This window comes from Electrona antarctica, assembly GCF_951216825.1.
Source record: "Electrona antarctica genome assembly, chromosome: 12".
Classification (NCBI taxonomy): Eukaryota; Metazoa; Chordata; class Actinopteri; order Myctophiformes; family Myctophidae; genus Electrona; species Electrona antarctica.
Window position 1 is genome coordinate 4,879,752 of NC_136793.1, and position 18,091 is coordinate 4,897,842.

The following is an 18,091-nucleotide window of genomic DNA, read 5'->3' on the forward strand; positions in this document are numbered from 1 at the left end:
CTAACCAGCGATCCGACACAGGGGTAAGGGGTTGACACTATGGCAGGTAAATAGAATGTTGGGACATGTGGAGTATGCTTTGGAGTTGCCCAAACTGCAAGTGCACATTTGAGTGAGGAGTCTGCTATAAACACAACAGGAGATATATAGCTAGATAGGAGAGTGGAGCAACAATTGTGATATATTCCGAGCAGAATATAATGAGGAAAAAAGCGAATGATATGGAATTCAAAATGACAGCAATGCAAAGAAAACACCACACAATATCACTTACTTGAATAAAACTGTATATTTTACAGATCTTTGTACACTTTAATTACAAAACTGTATGGTACTAAAGTTTTAAAATCAGTTTTTGGTCAGAGAATATTTAATCGTCTTGTGTGCAATTACCATGTATATACAAAGTCTCATGTTAGTGATTTGTTTCTCAAAATAAAAAGCAACCAGATAACTCCAATACGTTCATACACTCTGAACATAAGACATGGCTTAAAGATAAATATATTAGTAAATAAATATTCAGAGAACATATTTCCATTTATGAAATGTGTTGCTATACAGGTACAGAAATATACACAGATTGATTTCTAGCCTTTCCTTAAAACATTTGTAATGGTAATGACAGAAAATAATTATATTCTTAAAAAATTTAAAAATATTAATTTTTGTACACATTTTTTTAATCTTCTTAAGTGCTAGAAACAATACAAAAAAAATTAAATAGTGACTCAAGTACCCCAAAGTGTTATGCCTGAATTATACTGTTGGGGGCGGCGGAATCTCACACCGAAAATAGAGCTCACACACAAAGCATCGAAGCTTGTTAATGTTTCTATTTTACGGGCGTGAGACACGACGCAGCATCCAAGTATAAATCTGGCTTTTTTTTATACTCGCAGTACAGTTTTTTACTTTTCTTTTTTTTTTCTATGCAAAAGGCAAGATTAGATTCTCCACTTGATTACAGCACTGGGTTAACTTTTATAAATAGGATTATTTTTTTCAGAAGGTTTTGCCTCTGTGAAGAGAATGAGTACATTTCATAGAAACAGTATAACAAAAAACAGTCCGCAGGACACGCATAGAGGCCTGAATCGACTAGCATCGGATATCACAAAAAAAGCATGTATTATTGTAGCATGTATTATGTGATAGAATTGAAAACATATACTCTGTTGGATGTGTGTACACCAAGGGTAGGCAACCTGTTGGATGTGTGTACACCGAGGGTAGGCAACCTTAGGCACGGGTGCCAGCATTGGCACAGTGAAGGGTAGATCACTGGCACACTGGCATTAGTGTGAGAGAGAGGATTTGTCTTTTTAAAATAACATTCAATTATGCTCTCTCAAATGCATGCAAATCCTGCACATAATTCTACATTAATTCAACTGGGGAGGGAGTCTGGAAGATAGGTGCATTATTTATAATGATCATTACAATGTCCTGATGTGAAAGAAAATAGTCCAGAAGAATAAAGAGATGTTGTTCTATTTATGGACAATTGAATCGAATCTGTTGGAATTGTTTTCATTTTTATGTGGTGTCATAATTCAACATAATGTTGACACAACAGCACACCCGACTATAAAGAAAATAAAAACACGGCACTTCATGTCAGAAAGGTTGCCGACCACCTGGGTGTACACCATCAAATCCTTGCCGTTAATTTAACTCCGAGAGGGTACAACTGGGACCAAATGGACCATTACGGTACGCACGCGGCCATGTGGTTCCACTTGTATACACGGTTAATTAACGCTATTGATTTTTTTACTGTATAACTTCTGCAAAACAAATAACTAAAAATAGTCACAGTACAATAAGGAACCCTTATGGATACGTTATTTATTTACTTATTATTTTATTCCCCAGCTATTATCCTTTGGCCTTTGGATACATATACGAACCGTAAAGAACCAACCAAATCAAAGAGCACAGTTTCATGCACTGTTTATGGACCCTTACGGGTGTTTAATGCACCCTTACGGGTCCATTTTTAGTTAAATTAACCCATTTAGGCCTGACGTCGAAATGTATAAAATGTCTTCTAAATCCTGACAGTTTTCTGTCAGGATTTGCGCCACATTTTCACGATTTTTCAAAAATAGCAGACCTACAAGCTCACAGCGCGGCACTCGGTGCCGCGCTGTGAGCTTGTAGATCTGCTATTTTTCAATAGCTAAAGTATGACATAATGCTTAAAAACACCAAAAAGGGTTCCCGCCCAAAACAGGATTTTTACTGCGTGGAGGAAATTTGATAAGTGTCGGCTAAAGTAAAACTATTAAGGGCTTAAAACAATGTATGTTTAAAGAGCTCTATTATTGACCCAAATCAACTATGTCCACTATGGACTCCTGACCAGAAGTAATACGTGGCATAAGGTCTTTAGATGGCTAATAAACCAGCATAAGGCTTTTTGTGTTGTTCTGGGCATGTGTTGAACAGCTAGAGGCCACAGCTGTACATAAATGTATATCATTGTTGTCGGGCAGAAACCTTTGTATTTTACTTTTTTTAGTGTCACGCGAAAGAAGCAAAAAATAGCCCGAATGTGAGCTTTGTACGTACGTTGGGCTACTTTCCCTTTCTGTGGCGTTTATAAATATTTAACCGATTTTTTGGGACATTCAAGAAGATTTCTGCCCGACAGCGGCAGACATCATGCATAAAACAAACTAATTCCGTATTCGATAGGACTGAGACCAGTGTCGGCTGTGTGTGCATTCTTCTTGTTTTTAGACTATATAGCTTCATCTTCTGAGTGTGCGGCTGCTGTGTAGCTCACTGTGTAGCTCACTGTGTAGCTCACTGTGTAGCTCACAGACATTGAGAAGGACCCACCCTTCCCTGCATTGAAAAAAAAAAAGAAAAAAAAAAAGAAAAAAAAAATATTGAACAAAGATTACGAGCAAAAAACAACAACAACCATGTCTTTCTGTTTTGGTAAAGCTATATCCATTGAAGCTGTCTTATCTATCTGATGAGTTGGTGGTTTTATTGAAGCTTTTACAGGCAACACGTACACGCACATGTACAGTATAACGTGTGCTGTGTGCGTGTACACAGTACATGCAAATGTTTTTGTGGTAGAATGGAAAGAATGGTAGAAGAAAACCCTCCGTTTGCACAGGGGGGGGGGGGGGGGGGGGGGAGGAGTCTCTCTATGTCTGAAAAATCCTTAAAAAAAAGAAGAAAAAGAAATGGGCCCAGTTTACAGAGTCACTACTTATGGTTGCACAATCCTGACCCGTGACAGATAGCCTAGATCTAAATGCCAACACCAACCGCTCTCGGTTTCAGCAATCAACCTCGGTCCGTATTTGTAGCAGAAGTCTCTGTCTCCTCTCCATGGCAACATGGTTCTGGGTCTGAGACGGTCAGAACTCTGTCTCCTCTCCATGGCAACATGGTTCTGGGTCTGAGACGGTCATCGCGGCCACAGGAATGAACTGAATAATAATATAGTGTGTGTGTGTGTGTGTGTGTGTGTGTGTGTGTGTGTGTGTGTGTGTGTGTGTGGAGAGATCGTTCAGGCCTTCGCTTTTTCAGTAGAAATCCACACTATAGGCTCCTATGCACACAGCGGCGGCCATGTTGGAAAGAAACTGGGCCTCCCGTCCCCTCCTTACTTATTCCTCCTTCATTAAGGTGTTACCAGTGTTGATTTCGTCCACGAAAACTACCTTTTTTTTCACTGACGAAAACTAAAGGAAAACTAAGCTATTTCGTCAACAAATAAAAACTAGACTAAAATGTTAGTAAGGGACTAGTGGACAATATATCCAGTGATAAGGCATTTTACACTTGAAAATAGCCGATCTACAAGCTCACAACGCGCTTGTAGATCGGCTATTTTCAGCACGTGTAAAAACAGTCATTACGACGGAATCACAAGGCCCGCCCGACATTTAATCGACTAAAACTAGACCAACACTAAAACATTCCAGGTGACTAAATGTGACTGAAACTAAATGGAAGCTATTGAAGGGACTAATATAGACTAAAACTAAAATCAAAATGGGCTGCCAAAAACAACACTGTAAACAAAGTGTGTTCCCCGGCACCCTCATGGTTCCTTGAGGGGGTTCCAAACAGACTGTATATATAAAAGGCTAGATGGCTCAAGGCGGAGTCTCGGTCATCTTTCTGAAGGGGCTATACAGTACAGTACGTTCAATGGCAGACCAAAATTGTCCGCTTAAATTTGTTTTTTTTATATGAAAGTCATATAAAAGCATATAGCCTAAGTATGCGGACGTCTCTGACGTTTATAACAAACCAAACCGTTTGAAAATCGGTTGGAAATTGAGCAAGTTATGGTTATTTAAAAAGTACATGCCCCATATTAGACACAATGTTATGCAGCCCCTCCGTAAGATGGCCACCACGTAGCAACGTCGCTCTCCATTGGCCAGAGCGCGGGTGAGACATCTAGCTTTCTTACATATATATATCTATGGTTCCAAATGACCCCTTCCGGGTGTGCAACTCAGAGAGTGTACAAATGTACATTTGTACACTCTCAAGAGTTATGGGGATACTTGTAAAAAGAAAATAAGCTTTGAGAACCCCATGTACTACACTTAAAATGGAGCAGGAAGAGGCCGGCCTTCTTTCCAATGTGGCTGCTGTTGCATATCAGCCTATTCTAAGATGATAACATTCAGCGAGCAGGTTTTAACAACAAGGCAACTTGAGGGTTTTATTGATTGACTTGAACTGGTTCCCGTACCGAAGAATACGGCTGGGCTGAGTCCCATACATACTGGGCTGAGTCCCATACATACTGGGCTGAGTCCCATACATACTGGGCTGTTGAGTCCCATACATACTGGGCTGAGTCCCATACATACTGGGGCTGAGTCTCATACATACTGGGCTGAGTCTCATACATACTGGGCTGAGTCCTATACATACTGGGCTGAGTCTCATACATACTGGGCTGAGTCTCATACATACTGGGCTGAGTCCTATACATACTGGGCTGAGTCTCATACATACTGGGCTGAGTCCTATACATACTGGGCTGAGTCCCATACATACTGGGCTGAGTCTCATACATACTGGGCTGAGTCCCATACATACTGGGCTGAGTCCCATACATACTGGGGCTGAGTCCCATACATACTGGGGCTGAGTCCCATACATACTGGGCTGAGTCCCATACATACTGGGGCTGAGTCCCATACATACTGGGGCTGAGTCCCATACATACTGGGCTGAGTCCCATACATACTGGGCTGAGTCCCATACATACTGGGCTGAGTCCCATACATACTGGGCTGAGTCCCATACATACTGGGCTGAGTCCCATACATACTGGGATGAGTCCCATACATACTGGGCTGAGTCTCATACATACTGGGCTGAGTCCCATACATACTCGGTCGTCGTGCGACGTATGTCGTGTGGGCGTGAACGGGCAGATCTACAAACTCACAAAAGTGTCACATCGCCATCGAACCGTGGTTCTTAAAGTGGGGTTCCCCCCCCCCCAGGGGTTTTTTGAGGGGGTTCCAAGAGGGCCCGGCCTGCAGCAGAACGAGAACACAGTACAACCTGCCATACTATATCACAAGCTCACAACACTTCGAGACGCGACGCGTGGTGAGCTTGTATATGCGATTTGTGATCATTTTGAACATCTTTTAACAACAGAAATCTTCTCAGCGTCTTTTCAGAGAGCTTGTAGATGGACCTATTTCCGGGCGCACGACACAACCGCATGCGGCCCGAGTACAAATCAGGCTCGAGTCCCTTCTCCCCCCCCTCCCCCCCTCCCCCCGCGGAGGAGGGGCTCAGAGCCCCCCCTCATTAGTGGAAGTACAGTTCGCCGAGCCGCCGCCGCACTGGGGCCGTAGGAACAGCGCGCGGCTCTCCTCCTCCTGGGGGTTAAACGACGACGACCCCCGGAACTGTCCCGAGGAGAAGAACCCCTCGCCCTGCCGCCCTGGCTCCGCCTCCACGCCGGAGGAGGAGGAGGGGGGCATCAGGCTGCTCTGCTGGCCCTCCAGCCCCAGCATCATGTCCATCTGGCCCTCCAGCCCCAGCATCATGTCCGACTCGTAGTCCGTGTCCTCGGGGATGATGGGTATCCTCTGGCTGAGTTCACAGCAGCCCTGCCCGGAGCAGGCGTTGGCGGTGTCCGAGTCGTGCGCGCCGTGGTGGTGCGCGTACTGCACGTTCACGGCGTAGTCCTCGCCGTAGCGTCCGGCCGCCGCCGCCCGGTGCACCTTCATCTCTTTGTAGAAGCAGCAGGGCAGCCCCTCGTAGCTCACCTGCTGCTCCTCGGGGGCGGGGCCCCTGCCCCCCCCGCCACCACCGCACATGTGCTCCGAGGGGGAAAAGTAGTTCTTGGAGGAGGGCGAGCTCTGAAAGTCCGGCGGGCCCCCCCCCCCGGCCGCGGCAGCGGTTCGACGCCACGTGCGGCCCGACGACTCGGTCCGAGTCCTGCCCCTTGTTGCACTCGCCGCTGAGCGGAGGAGGGAGCACCTCCAGGCAGCAGCCGCACGCCGCCGCCACCGGCCCCGCCTCCCCCCCCGACATGTCCCCCCCCTGTCCTCCCCTGTCCGCCCCGGCGGCCTCCGCCGGCCCGGCTGAGGTAGTGACGCTCTCCCGGGGTTCCAGTGACGAGCGACCGCTGCAGCCCGGCTCCAGGCTGCTGCAGCTGGAGAGGTGGTGGTGGTCCCCCGAAATGTAGCCCCCTCCTGGGGGAGGAGGCGGAGGAGGAGGAGGAGCCTGGAGGCGGTCGTGGTGTCCCGAGGGGGCAGCGGTCAGCGAGTCCTCCGCGGGCGCCCCGGAGGCGCACATGGCCCCCGCCGCCTCCCCCCCGCCACCTCCTCCTCCTCCCCCTCCTCCCCCGCGGCACGGGCTCTTACTCCGGTAGACGTAGGGGTCGTAGTCGGAGCTCAGGGAGCTGCGGAAGGTGGAGCAGCTGCCGTACACACCCTGGTTGCTGACCTCGGTGCAGTCCAGCATGGAGTCGCTGGACGAGCAGTGGCACTGGCCGCCCGAGCTGCTGCTGCTGCTGTCGCTGCCGGGGCAGTCGGCCAGGTAGCCGCTGCACACTGAGCGGTGGCCGTGGTGGTAGCAGCCGCCCAGGCCCGGCGCCGCCCCCGGGCCGCCCCCCGGACCGCCCCCGCCCCCGTCCACCAGGCGCGAGCCCTGCGCGGGCGCCATGTGCACCACGGTGGGGTAGAGCAGCCCCTGCTGGAAGGCCCTGCCGTGGTGGGCCTTGTGGGGCTGCGGCCCCCCGGCCGGCCCCTGGGCCATGCCCTCGGGCTGCTGCTGCTGCTGCTGCTGCTGCTGCTGCTGCTGCTGCTGCTGGGGGAAAGTCAAGCCCTGGAAGTAATAGTGCTGGTACATGGTCTCGTACTGCGAGAAACAGGCGGCCCGCGAGAAGCTGCGCCCCCCTTGGAACTTGGGCCGCTTGAAGGCGCCGGGGGCGTGGTGGGGCTGCGGCGGGTAGGCAGGCGGCCCCCCGCGGTGCTCCATGCCGTGGCAGTGGTGGGGGTTGAGCGAGTGGTCCAGGTGCAGCGCGGGGTGGTAGCCGCGGAGGAAGGCCGAGGCGGACTGGTGGGGTACCGGGTACAGGCCCTGGGGGTCCGGGTGCTGGTCCACGGTCAGCACGGTGATGGGGTTGCCGTGGGGGTCCATGGTGGTGCGGGTGGGGTAGGCGGTCACCTGGCCCGTGCGGTGCACCCGGCCCGGGTAGTGGACCGGCAGAACCACCCTCTGCTGGCGGCCGTGCACCGGGTTGCCGGGCTCCATGCACACCGGGCCCACCGTGCCCTTCTTTTGCTCTGCAAGACAAAACAAAAAAATACCTCAAGTTATGGTACCAGATCTCAGGATAATAGGCTTCTGTTGAAGGTACCAAAAACCTCTTCTAAACTGGGAGATACTGCCTTCAGGGTACATGCTCCACGTCTATGGAATATCTGTCAAAACCAGTTGAAGCTGGATGTCCTTGTTTCATATGCTATTTTTAAAAGGTTTTTAACTGACCTCACACTAGAAGAAGGCGTATGCACCTGCTTTTTGTAATATGTGTTTTTGCTTTTTGTGTTGTTGCTAAATGCCTAAATTGTAAATTGTTGAACCATTTAAAAGTCCATTTAAAAGCACTTTGCCATAGTAGTATAGTGCATTATTTTTATGATCATTGTAAGTAATGCAAGTGTGCATATTTAAGTCGGGCAGAAACCTCATATCTCCATATTCTAAACTTGTGTTTTTTCGTAAATTAACAGTCTTGGCTTTGCATGAGGAACTCACCGATGATGTTGTGTCTGCAGTGAGGACAGGTGTGATGCTGTAGCAGCCAGGGGTCCACACACTTCTTATGGAACCTGTGAGCACAGGGGATGACGCGCAGCTCCTACCACGGGACCAAAACAACACAGAACACGTTAGAACTTCTTATGGAACCTGTGAGCACAGGGGATGACGCGCAGCTCCTACCACGGGACCAAAACAACACAGAACACGTTAGAACTTCTTATGGAACCTGTGAGCACAGGGGATGACGCGCAGCTCCTACCACGGGACCAAAACAACACAGAACACGTTAGAACTTCTTATGGAACCTGTGAGCACAGGGGATGACGCGCAGCTCCTACCACGGGACCAAACAACAACACAGAACACGTTAGAGGCTTCTTATGGAACCTGTGAGCACAGGGGATGACGCGCAGCTCCTACCACGGGACCAAAACAACAACACAGAGCACATTAGAGGCCAAGCCGGGATTGTTTTGAACACACAAATTAGGGTTCTACTTGCATACATTCTTAGAATCTTAAAACTAAATTTGATTGATAGATAGTTGTCTGGAACTTTTCTAACCCCATCATCAAATAAATCAAAATATAGTCTTGCGTAGCCAAGACGTTTGGTTGATCTCCGCCTGCCGACAACACGTGTGGTGGTGACATCTAAATACTTTGTATTGGCTATAGAGCGTCGCGGTCCCGCCTCCTACCCTGGCCCAGGAAATGAAACCCAATGCATTATTCTCATAGACATTTCGTAAAGTATTTATTTAAAGACGGTTACGCCGCGGACAAAGCCAACTCGAGTCGTGACAACTCATGACAACACAAACAATATTTTGGACCAAACAAATAATTACAAAGAAGAAAAACAACAAAAAAAGTGTTGTAACCTGCCGTTTTTTTCTTCTTTCTAATTATTTGTTTGGTCCAAAATATTGTTTGTGTTGTCATGAGTTGTCACGACTCGAGTTGGCTTTGTCCGCGGCGTAACCGTCTTTAAATAAATACTTTACGAAATGTCTATGAGAATAATGCATTGGGTTTCATTTCCTGGGCCAGGGTAGGAGGCGGGACTGCGACGCTCTATAGAGCGGCGGTGAGAGAGGCACTGCCCTGAGGTCTTTGAGAGAGGCACTGCCCTGAGGTCTTTGTATTGGCTATAGAGCGGCGGTGAGAGAGGCACTGCCCTGAGGTCTTTGTATTGGCTATAGAGCGGCGGTGAGAGAGAGGCACTGCCCTGAGGTCTTTGTATTGGCTATAGAGCGGCGGTGAGAGAGGCACTGCCCTGAGGTCTTTGTATTGGCTATAGAGCGGCGGTGAGAGAGAGGCACTGCCCTGAGGTCTTTGTATTGGCTATAGAGCGGCGGTGAGAGAGGCACTGCCCTGAGGTCTTTGCATTGGCTATAGAGCGGCGGTGAGAGAGAGGCACTGCCCTGAGGTCTTTGTATTGGCTATAGAGCGGCGGTGAGAGAGGCACTGCCCTGAGGTCTTTGTATTGGCTATAGAGCGGCGGTGAGAGAGGCACTGCCCTGAGGTCTTTGTATTGGCTATAGAGCGGCGGTGAGAGAGAGGCACTGCCCTGAGGTCTTTGTATTGGCTATAGAGCGGCGGTGAGAGAGGCACTGCCCTGAGGTCTTTGTATTGGCTATAGAGCGGCGGTGAGAGAGAGGCACTGCCCTGAGGTCTTTGTATTGGCTATAGAGCGGCGGTGAGAGAGGCACTGCCCTGAGGTCTTTGCATTGGCTATAGAGCGGCGGTGAGAGGCACTGCCCTGAGGTCTTTGTATTGGCTATAGAGCGGCGGTGAGAGAGGCACTGCCCTGAGGTCTTTGTATTGGCTATAGAGCGGCGGTGAGAGAGGCACTGCCCTGAGGTCTTTGCATTGGCACCGCACTGCAGTTGTTTTCTAAACCTCCACCTAGTTTTAGCCTCTACATTCTCTCCTCTCCTCTTGTCCTCCACATTCTCCTCAACCAGACATAGTGGCCTCGCGGTTAGAGTGTCCGCCCTGAAACTGGGAGGTTGGGGGTTCGATCCCCGGGCCGGGACATATAGAGCGTCGCAGTCCCGCCACCCTCAAGAGACCCGGAAAAGAAATCCCCGTTAATTTTCCTCATAGACTTTTCAAAAAGTATTTATTTAAAGACATTTACGCCGCGGACAAAGCCAACTCTTGTCGTGACAAATCATGACAACAAACACAATTCTTCGGGCCTAAAAAATAATTAGAAAGTAGAAAAAAACGGCAGGTTACAACACTTTTTTTGTTGTTTTTCTTCTTTGTAATTATTTGTTTGGTCCAAAATATTGTGTGTGTTGTCATGATTTGTCACGACAAGAGTTGGCTTCGTACGACGCTTAAAAGGTCTTTAAATAAATACGTTTTGAAATGTCTATAGGAAAATATGCATTGGGATTCATTTCCTGGGCCTGGCGTCGTCATGAAAGGGGGCGGGACTGCGACGCTCTATACCAAAGACTGTAAAAATGGGCCCCAATGCCTCCCTGCTTGGCACTCAGCATCAATGGGTTGGATTTGGGGGGTCAAATCAACTAATGATTCCCGAGCGCGGCGCACGCTGCAGCTCACCGTTCCAACAGATGCCGGAGAACATATTTCACTGCGGTCAAACGTTGTGTGACTAATCGCACGACTTTGAACTTTGACTTTGACTCTCTCTACAAACTGCACTGTTAAAAAACCTCTTGAGCCCCATCGCAGCGGCTGTCCACCTCTGAACAGCGCTCAGCGGGTCAATGGAGACCCAATTGGTCTCCGGTTCCAACTCCGATGTTGCGGATTTTCCCCCTGGGGTTTAACCCATTTTGGGCGGGAACACCTTTTGGTGTTAGCATTATGTTATGCTTTAGCTATTGAAAAACAGCAGATCTACAAGCTCATAGCGCGCCACCGAGTGGCGCGCTATGAGCTTGTAGGTCTGCTATTTTTGAAAAATCGAAGAACGACTGACATAGAAACATAGCTTTTTCAGAAAACTGTCAGGATGTAGAAGACATTTTTAGAATCTGATCTCAGGTCAAAATGGGTTAAGAGGTGTTAATGTGCGTGTAAAGACCGAATAACAGAAATCCCAAAGCAAAGAGAGGCCATTGCACGAAGAAAACCTGTACTTTAAACTCTCGGGAATCCACAGAGGAAGAGCGTCGCTCTGTTTTGATTGTCCTAAAAGAGAGAACTGCAACGTGCTTGGTTGTATGCGTGAATGTCCAGCAGGTGGCAGCACAGCGATAGAGAATAGGATGTTAAAACTAAAAGGAGCCATCCCTTAGCCAGTGGGTTGACTGATTGCATCTCTGCCAATAAGGAATTCAGGTACACAGTACAGTACAGTACAGTACAGTACAGTACAGTACAGTACAGTACAGTACAGTACAGTACAGTACAGTACAGTACAGTACAGTACAGTACAGCAGTGGTTCCCAAACGTCTTTGTGTCAAGGACCCCCAAATCAACATTTATTAGGCCACGGACCCCCATTTGAAAACATATGCCAGTGACCCCGACAAGGGAGGATTTTTAAGGCTCTAGCAGTGATTCCGAAACATATTAATTTCATGGACCCCCAAATTCATACGCATTATGCTACGGACCCCCCGATTTAATGGCAATTCTATCTCTGGTACCCCCATTTATATTGTAAAACCACTGTTAATTTAACTCTGAGAGTGTACAAATGGAACCAAATGGAGCTCTAATTGAGCTAGGTACCCCCTGGTACTCCCTCAAGTACCCCTAGGGTTCCCACTTTGGGAACCCGTACAGTACAGTACAGTACAGTACAGTACAGTACAGTACAGTACAGTACAGTACAGTACAGTACAGTACAGTACAGTACAGTACAGTACAGTCAAACACTTAGTCCAAAAGGATAACACTGAAAAGAAAAGAAAAAGTCCTTGCGGTCTTGTTTCCATTCAGGTCCTGAGTATTCAATTCATAATCATGATATGAAAAATAACAAACTTCAAACCATAACAAAAAAGTAATAATAATTTAACATATATACAGGTTGGGGGGGAAAAAACTAAAACTAAATCTGTCTGTTTTTTTTAGTTGACACCCATGCACAGCCAAGCATAACATAATAAGTCATAGTTGGCATAGTTATACATGTTCTTAGTTCTGCTGAATCTCTTGTACTTTAGTCCCTCCCTAACCTTTTAGTAAGTCTAGTTAATTATTTATTGTTGACAAAATTGGCAGCATATTTACATTATTTAGGCATAGCTTTGTTTGTATTTAGTATTCAGTCGGTGAAAAAAGGTTGAACTTGTCAACCAACATTTTTCGTCATCGTTTTAGCGCAGTGGTTTTCAACCAGTGGTCCGGGGACCACCAGTGGTCCTTGAGGGGTTTCCAGGTGGTCCCCAGTGGTCCGGGGGACCACCAGTGGTCCGGGGACCACCAGTGGTCCTGGAGGGGTTTCCAGGTGGTCCCCAGCTAAATGATGGAGAGCTGGTAACCAAATGGACCCTTATTAGATCTTTAACTCTTGAGTGTAAAATGAAACCAAATGTTACGCTCTCAATAGTTACATTATTGTTAAACATCTTCATTACTTAATTTACAAGAAGTCTACACAATTAGAGAATGTAAAATAGTTGTAAAATTGTTATTTTGATCAATATTTCAACACAGCATGGAATTGTGAACAAATTATTAACCGACAATTAACAAAATATTATTTCGTCTCGAAATGGTGGTCAGGTGGCTCAAATGGTGGTCTGTATGTGGCTCAAATGGTGGTCTGTATGTGGCTCAAACGGTGGTCTGTATGTGGCTCAAATGGTGGTCTGTATGTGGCTCAAATGGTGGTCTGTATGTGGCTCAAATGGTGGTCTGTATGTGGCTCAAATGGTGGTCTGTATGTGGCTCAAACGGTGGTCTGTATGTGGCTCAAACGGTGGTCTGTATGTGGCTCAAATGGTGGTCTGTATGTGGCTCAAACGGTGGTCTGTATGTGGCTCAAACGGTGGTCTGTCTGTGGCTCAAATGGTGGTCTGTATGTGGCTCAAACGGTGGTCTGTATGTGGCTCAAATGGTGGTCTGTATGTGGCTCAAATGGTGGTCTGTATGTGGCTCAAATGGTGGTCTGTATGTGGCTCAAATGGTGGTCTGTATGTGGCTCAAATGGTGGTCTGTATGTGGCTCAAATGGTGGTCTGTCTGTGGCTCAAATGGTGGTCTGGTCTGTGGCTCAAATGGTGGTCTGTCTGTGGCTCAAATGGTGGTCTGTATGTGGCTCAAACGGTGGTCTGTCTGTGGCTCAAATGGTGGTCTGTATGTGGCTCAAACGGTGGTCTGTATGTGGCTCAAATGGTGGTCTGTATGTGGCTCAAATGGTGGTCTGTATGTGGCTCAAATGGTGGTCTGTATGTGGCTCAAATGGTGGTCTGTATGTGGCTCAAATGGTGGTCTGTATGTGGCTCAAATGGTGGTCTGTCTGTGGCTCAAATGGTGGTCTGGTCTGTGGCTCAAATGGTGGTCTGTCTGTGGCTCAAATGGTGGTCTGTATGTGGCTCAAATGGTGGTCTGTATGTGGCTCAAATGGTGGTCTGGTCTGGTGGCTCAAATGGTGGTCTGTATGTGGCTCAAATGGTGGTCTGGTGGCTCAAATGGTGGTCTGTATGTGGCTCAAATGGTGGTCTGGTCTGGTGGCTCAAATGGTGGTCTGTATGTGGCTCAAATGGTGGTCTGGTGGCTCAAATGGTGGTCTGTATGTGGCTCAAATGGTGGTCTGTATGTGGCTCAAATGCCAAGTAAATAATGGGCCTTGATATGAAAAGGGTTTAAAACCACTGTTTTAGTGTTTTAAGCATTATGTTATGCTTTAGCTGTTGAAAAATAGCAGACCTACAAGCTCATAGCGCGGCACTCGGTGCCGCGCTATGAGCTTGTAGGTCTGCTATTTTTGGAAAAATCGTGAAAATGTGGCGCAAATCTTTGAATATTTATTCCTTCAGAGAGAACATTTTTTAACTCAAATCATTGAATATTTATTCCTTCAGAGAGAACATTTTTAACTCAAATCATTGAATATTTATTCCTTCAGAGAGAACATTTTTAACTCAAATCTTTGCTTCTGGGCGGGGGGGGGGGGGGGGGGGGACCCTGGAACAACATATTTTCAGACAGGGGTCGGCAGCCAAATACATATATTTTTGGGGGGTCCTTGACATGAAAAAGGTTAGAAACCACTGTTTTAGTGTACAAAATGAACACTGCAAACCTCACTTTAGTGGCTACTGATGTGTTTCCGCCACTGCCGTTTGGCTGCCAGTGCCAACCCGCTCTCCCCCCCCCCCCCCCTTCTTCTCTGTGCCTTAACCCATTTTGACCTGGGAACGATTCTACAAATGTCTTCTAAATCATGACAGTTTTCTGAAAAACCCTATGTTTCTATATGTCAGTGGTTCGCAAACATTTTCATGTCAAAGACCCCCCCCCAAAATATATGTATTTGGCTGCCGACACCTGTCTGAAAATATGTTGTTCCAGGGACCCCCCGCCCAGAAGCAAAGATTTGAGTTAAAAACGTTCTCTCTGAAGGAATACAATATTCAAAGATTTGCGCCACATTTTCACTATTTTTCAAAAATAGCAGATCTACAAGCTCATAGCGCGCCACTCGGTGCCGCGCTATGAGCTTGTAGATCTGCTATTTTTTCAACGGCTAAAGCATAACATAATGCTTTAAAACACCCCAAAAGGGGTTTCCCGCCCAGAATGGGTTAAAACGTGACTCATCTTTGGGCTGTTTTCCACCCCAACCTTTTGTTGCCGAGTTCGCTCCTGAATGTCTTTGATGCCATTCAGCCCTTTAGAAACGCCATTTCCTCTGTGCAACACTGGCGCCACATGCTTTGTTGCGTTTTCTCCGTGTCCTTATTGACGCGACTCATAACCGCACACGCACACGTGCACGTGCACGCACACGCACTACTTGTGTATTACAATTGATGTGTATTACTTTACAACAGACATCAATATTTTGGGACAATCAAATATTTTAGGCATGCGTGCGCACGCACGCACGCACGCACGCACGCACGCACGCACGCACGCACACACACACACACACACACACACACACACACACACACACACACACACACACACACACACACACACACACACACACACACACACACACACACACACACACACACACACACACACACACACACACACACACACACACACACACACACACACACACACACACACACACACACACACACACACGCTTCCCCCTCTCCTGGGCATTGGGGGTTTGTCCCCCCCCCCCCCCCCCCCCGCCCCACCTCCGACGAGGATGAGCAATGCCTGTTACTGTAAATCCTCAAAGGCCTCCAGATTAGGGTCTGGGCCTCGTATTCCGACAAACGACTCTGTGGTCGGATTAAAGGAGGAACAACGCTTGGGGAAAACAGGAAGCCCTAATCACAGCCCCCTGCCGCCGCGATGTGTGCACTGGATACCGTTATCTCTCCCCCAGGTGCACCGAACGGCCCGGCAACGCCCCGGGAAGAGGGTCAAAGGAAAAGAGAGGTCGTTAAGGGCTTCAGGTCCCCATGGGTGGGCAACGTCAGGGAAGTTCCATCTCCATTGTCCAAAACTGTGTTTCTGGTGAGCCCCTTGGGGGGGGGGGGGGGGGGGGTCCAAAACGGACACAAATACTTGACATTTTTCAACGACTTTCAAAGTTTTAAAAATAGCGAAAATAGCAGATCTACAAGCTGTGTAAGCTTTTAGACCAGCTATTTCCGCTATTTCTCAAATGACAATTAGTGTGAGCGCATGCACACCCATGTGTGTGTGTGTGTGTGTGTGTGCGTGTGTGCGTGCGTGTGGAGAAGGGGCTCCAAGGAGAAAAGGCTGTGGGGAAGAAAAACAAAATGGCATGGACTGGCACAGGTCTTGATGAATTGAATACACAGAACCACAATGGAAACAAGCCCTCAGGCCTTGCTTTTTGTGTAACACTATTAGCATCGTTGTAATAATCGCACCACTGTAGGTTTTGCAAACCGTTAATAAGCATTCGATCAAAAACTGTTTCTCTACATGGGGTTGAAAGTAAAAAGACACATTTAACCCCTTTTGGTGTTTTAAGCATTTATGCTTTAGCTGTTGAGAAATAGCAGATCTACAAGCTCATAGCGCGCCACCGAGTGGCGCGCTATGAGCTTGTAGATCTGCTATTTTTGAAAGATCTTGAAAATGTGGCGCAAATCTTTGAATATTTATTCCTTCAGAGAGAACGTTTTTAACTCAAATCTTTGCTTCTGGGGGCGGGTCCCTGGAACAACATATTTTCAGATGGGGGTCGGCGGCCAATTACATATAATTTTGGGGGTCCTTGACATGAAATAGTTTGAGAACCACTGACATAGTAAGTAAGTAAAGACAGAAGCAGTGTCCATGGCAGTCCCTTTCAATCATTCTGACACCAGGGCCCACTATTTATTCAGCATTTGAGCCACGGACCACCATTTAGGATGACATTTAGGGCAGTATTATGTGTGTGTCTTAAGTACCAGGTCTTATGACTTAACTTAAGACCTGGAGGCGTGGTCAATGCTGTTTGGCCACTCAGAATACCCAAATGGCATTGACCACGCCTCCAGGTCTAAAGTTAAGTAACAAGACCTGGTACTTAAGACACGCATAATACTGCCCTTAGCCTCTTAGACCCAAAACTAAAGAACACAATTCCATGCTGTATTTAAGAGATAAAATGGATTTAGGAGGTAAAATGGACCCCGTACGGGTCCATTTGGTTTCATTTCAAGCTCTCAAGCATTTTACGCTCTTACTTTACGCTCTCAAGACTAGTTAAAGATCTATAAGGGTCCATTTGGTTACCAAGGGGACCACCTGGAACCCTTTCAAGGACCACTGGTTGAAAACCACTGTCCTATGGGGGAGGCGGGCGGCGGGGGTCTTCCGTTACCTCTCCGTCCGCGTACTTCTCCAGGCAGATGGCGCAGTCCCGGTGGAGCTGCTGCTCAGCGAATCGGAGACCCCGCAGCTGCTCTCGCGCTGCCCTTTGATCTTGGCCTTGAACTTGCGCGTCTCCATCTTCTCCAGGGCCTGGATGGCCATCCTGTTCATAGAGCTCTGTGGAGGGGGGGGGGGGGGGGGGGGGAGTCAGTCAGAGAGGTCAGAGGTCGGCAACAACACATTCTACAAAACACCCTGAGCGACAGGGTGTAATTTACGTTGATTTCGAACATAAAAATAAAACAAAATAAGACAACAAAAAGTACACAAAAGTACAAAAAAAAAAAGTAAAGTACAAGCTTAGAAAAAATGACAACTTTGGAAACATCTTAATTAGTTTTGACTTTGAGTTGGACATCATTAAAAAAAAAAAAAGTGTACTTTTTGTACTTGCTATTATTTTTACTTGCTATTATTGCTATTCCGTACCTGGCTTCTCCTCTGCTTCAGCTTGATCTTGACGAGGAGGATGAGGCAGACCAGGGACACCACCACGAAGAAGGCCAGGAAGATGCCCATGTCAAAGTACTCTGTGGGCTGCTGTGGAGAAGAGGGGCGAGACAGACAGAGAGAGACACTTTCTGTCACATAAAGTAGTCTATAGAACAGGGACCAGAGAGACAACACTTTCTGTCACATAAAGTAGTCTATGGAACAGGGACCAGAGAGACAGAGAGACAACACTTTCTGTCACATAAAGTAGTCTATAGAACAGGGACCAGAGAGACAACACTTTCTGTCACATAAAGTAGTCTATGGAACAGGGACCAGAGAGACA

At 47.5% G+C, this 18,091-nt stretch overlaps 1 protein-coding gene and 1 long non-coding RNA gene across 2 annotated transcripts in view; both read right to left on the bottom strand.

The window, feature by feature from the left end:
- Positions 1-274: 274 nt before the first annotated feature.
- Positions 275-3,061, bottom strand: LOC306934553. The gene is made up of 2 exons (XR_013791318.1): positions 2,198-3,061; positions 275-2,126 (listed from the first exon to the last, which is right to left on the bottom strand). It is a non-coding gene; the product is annotated as an uncharacterized lncRNA (long non-coding RNA).
- A 2,170-nt stretch (positions 3,062-5,231) lies between these two features.
- Positions 5,232-18,091, bottom strand: part of znrf3 (zinc and ring finger 3) — a 25,390-nt gene continuing 12,530 nt past the window's right edge. Inside the window, 6 exon segments of the mRNA XM_079516010.1 lie at positions 5,232-6,410; positions 6,412-7,811; positions 8,287-8,389; positions 17,264-17,304; positions 17,307-17,430; positions 17,743-17,853. Coding sequence (XP_079372136.1) covers positions 5,808-6,410; positions 6,412-7,811; positions 8,287-8,389; positions 17,264-17,304; positions 17,307-17,430; positions 17,743-17,853 — 2,382 coding nt within the window. The 3' untranslated portion in view covers positions 5,232-5,807.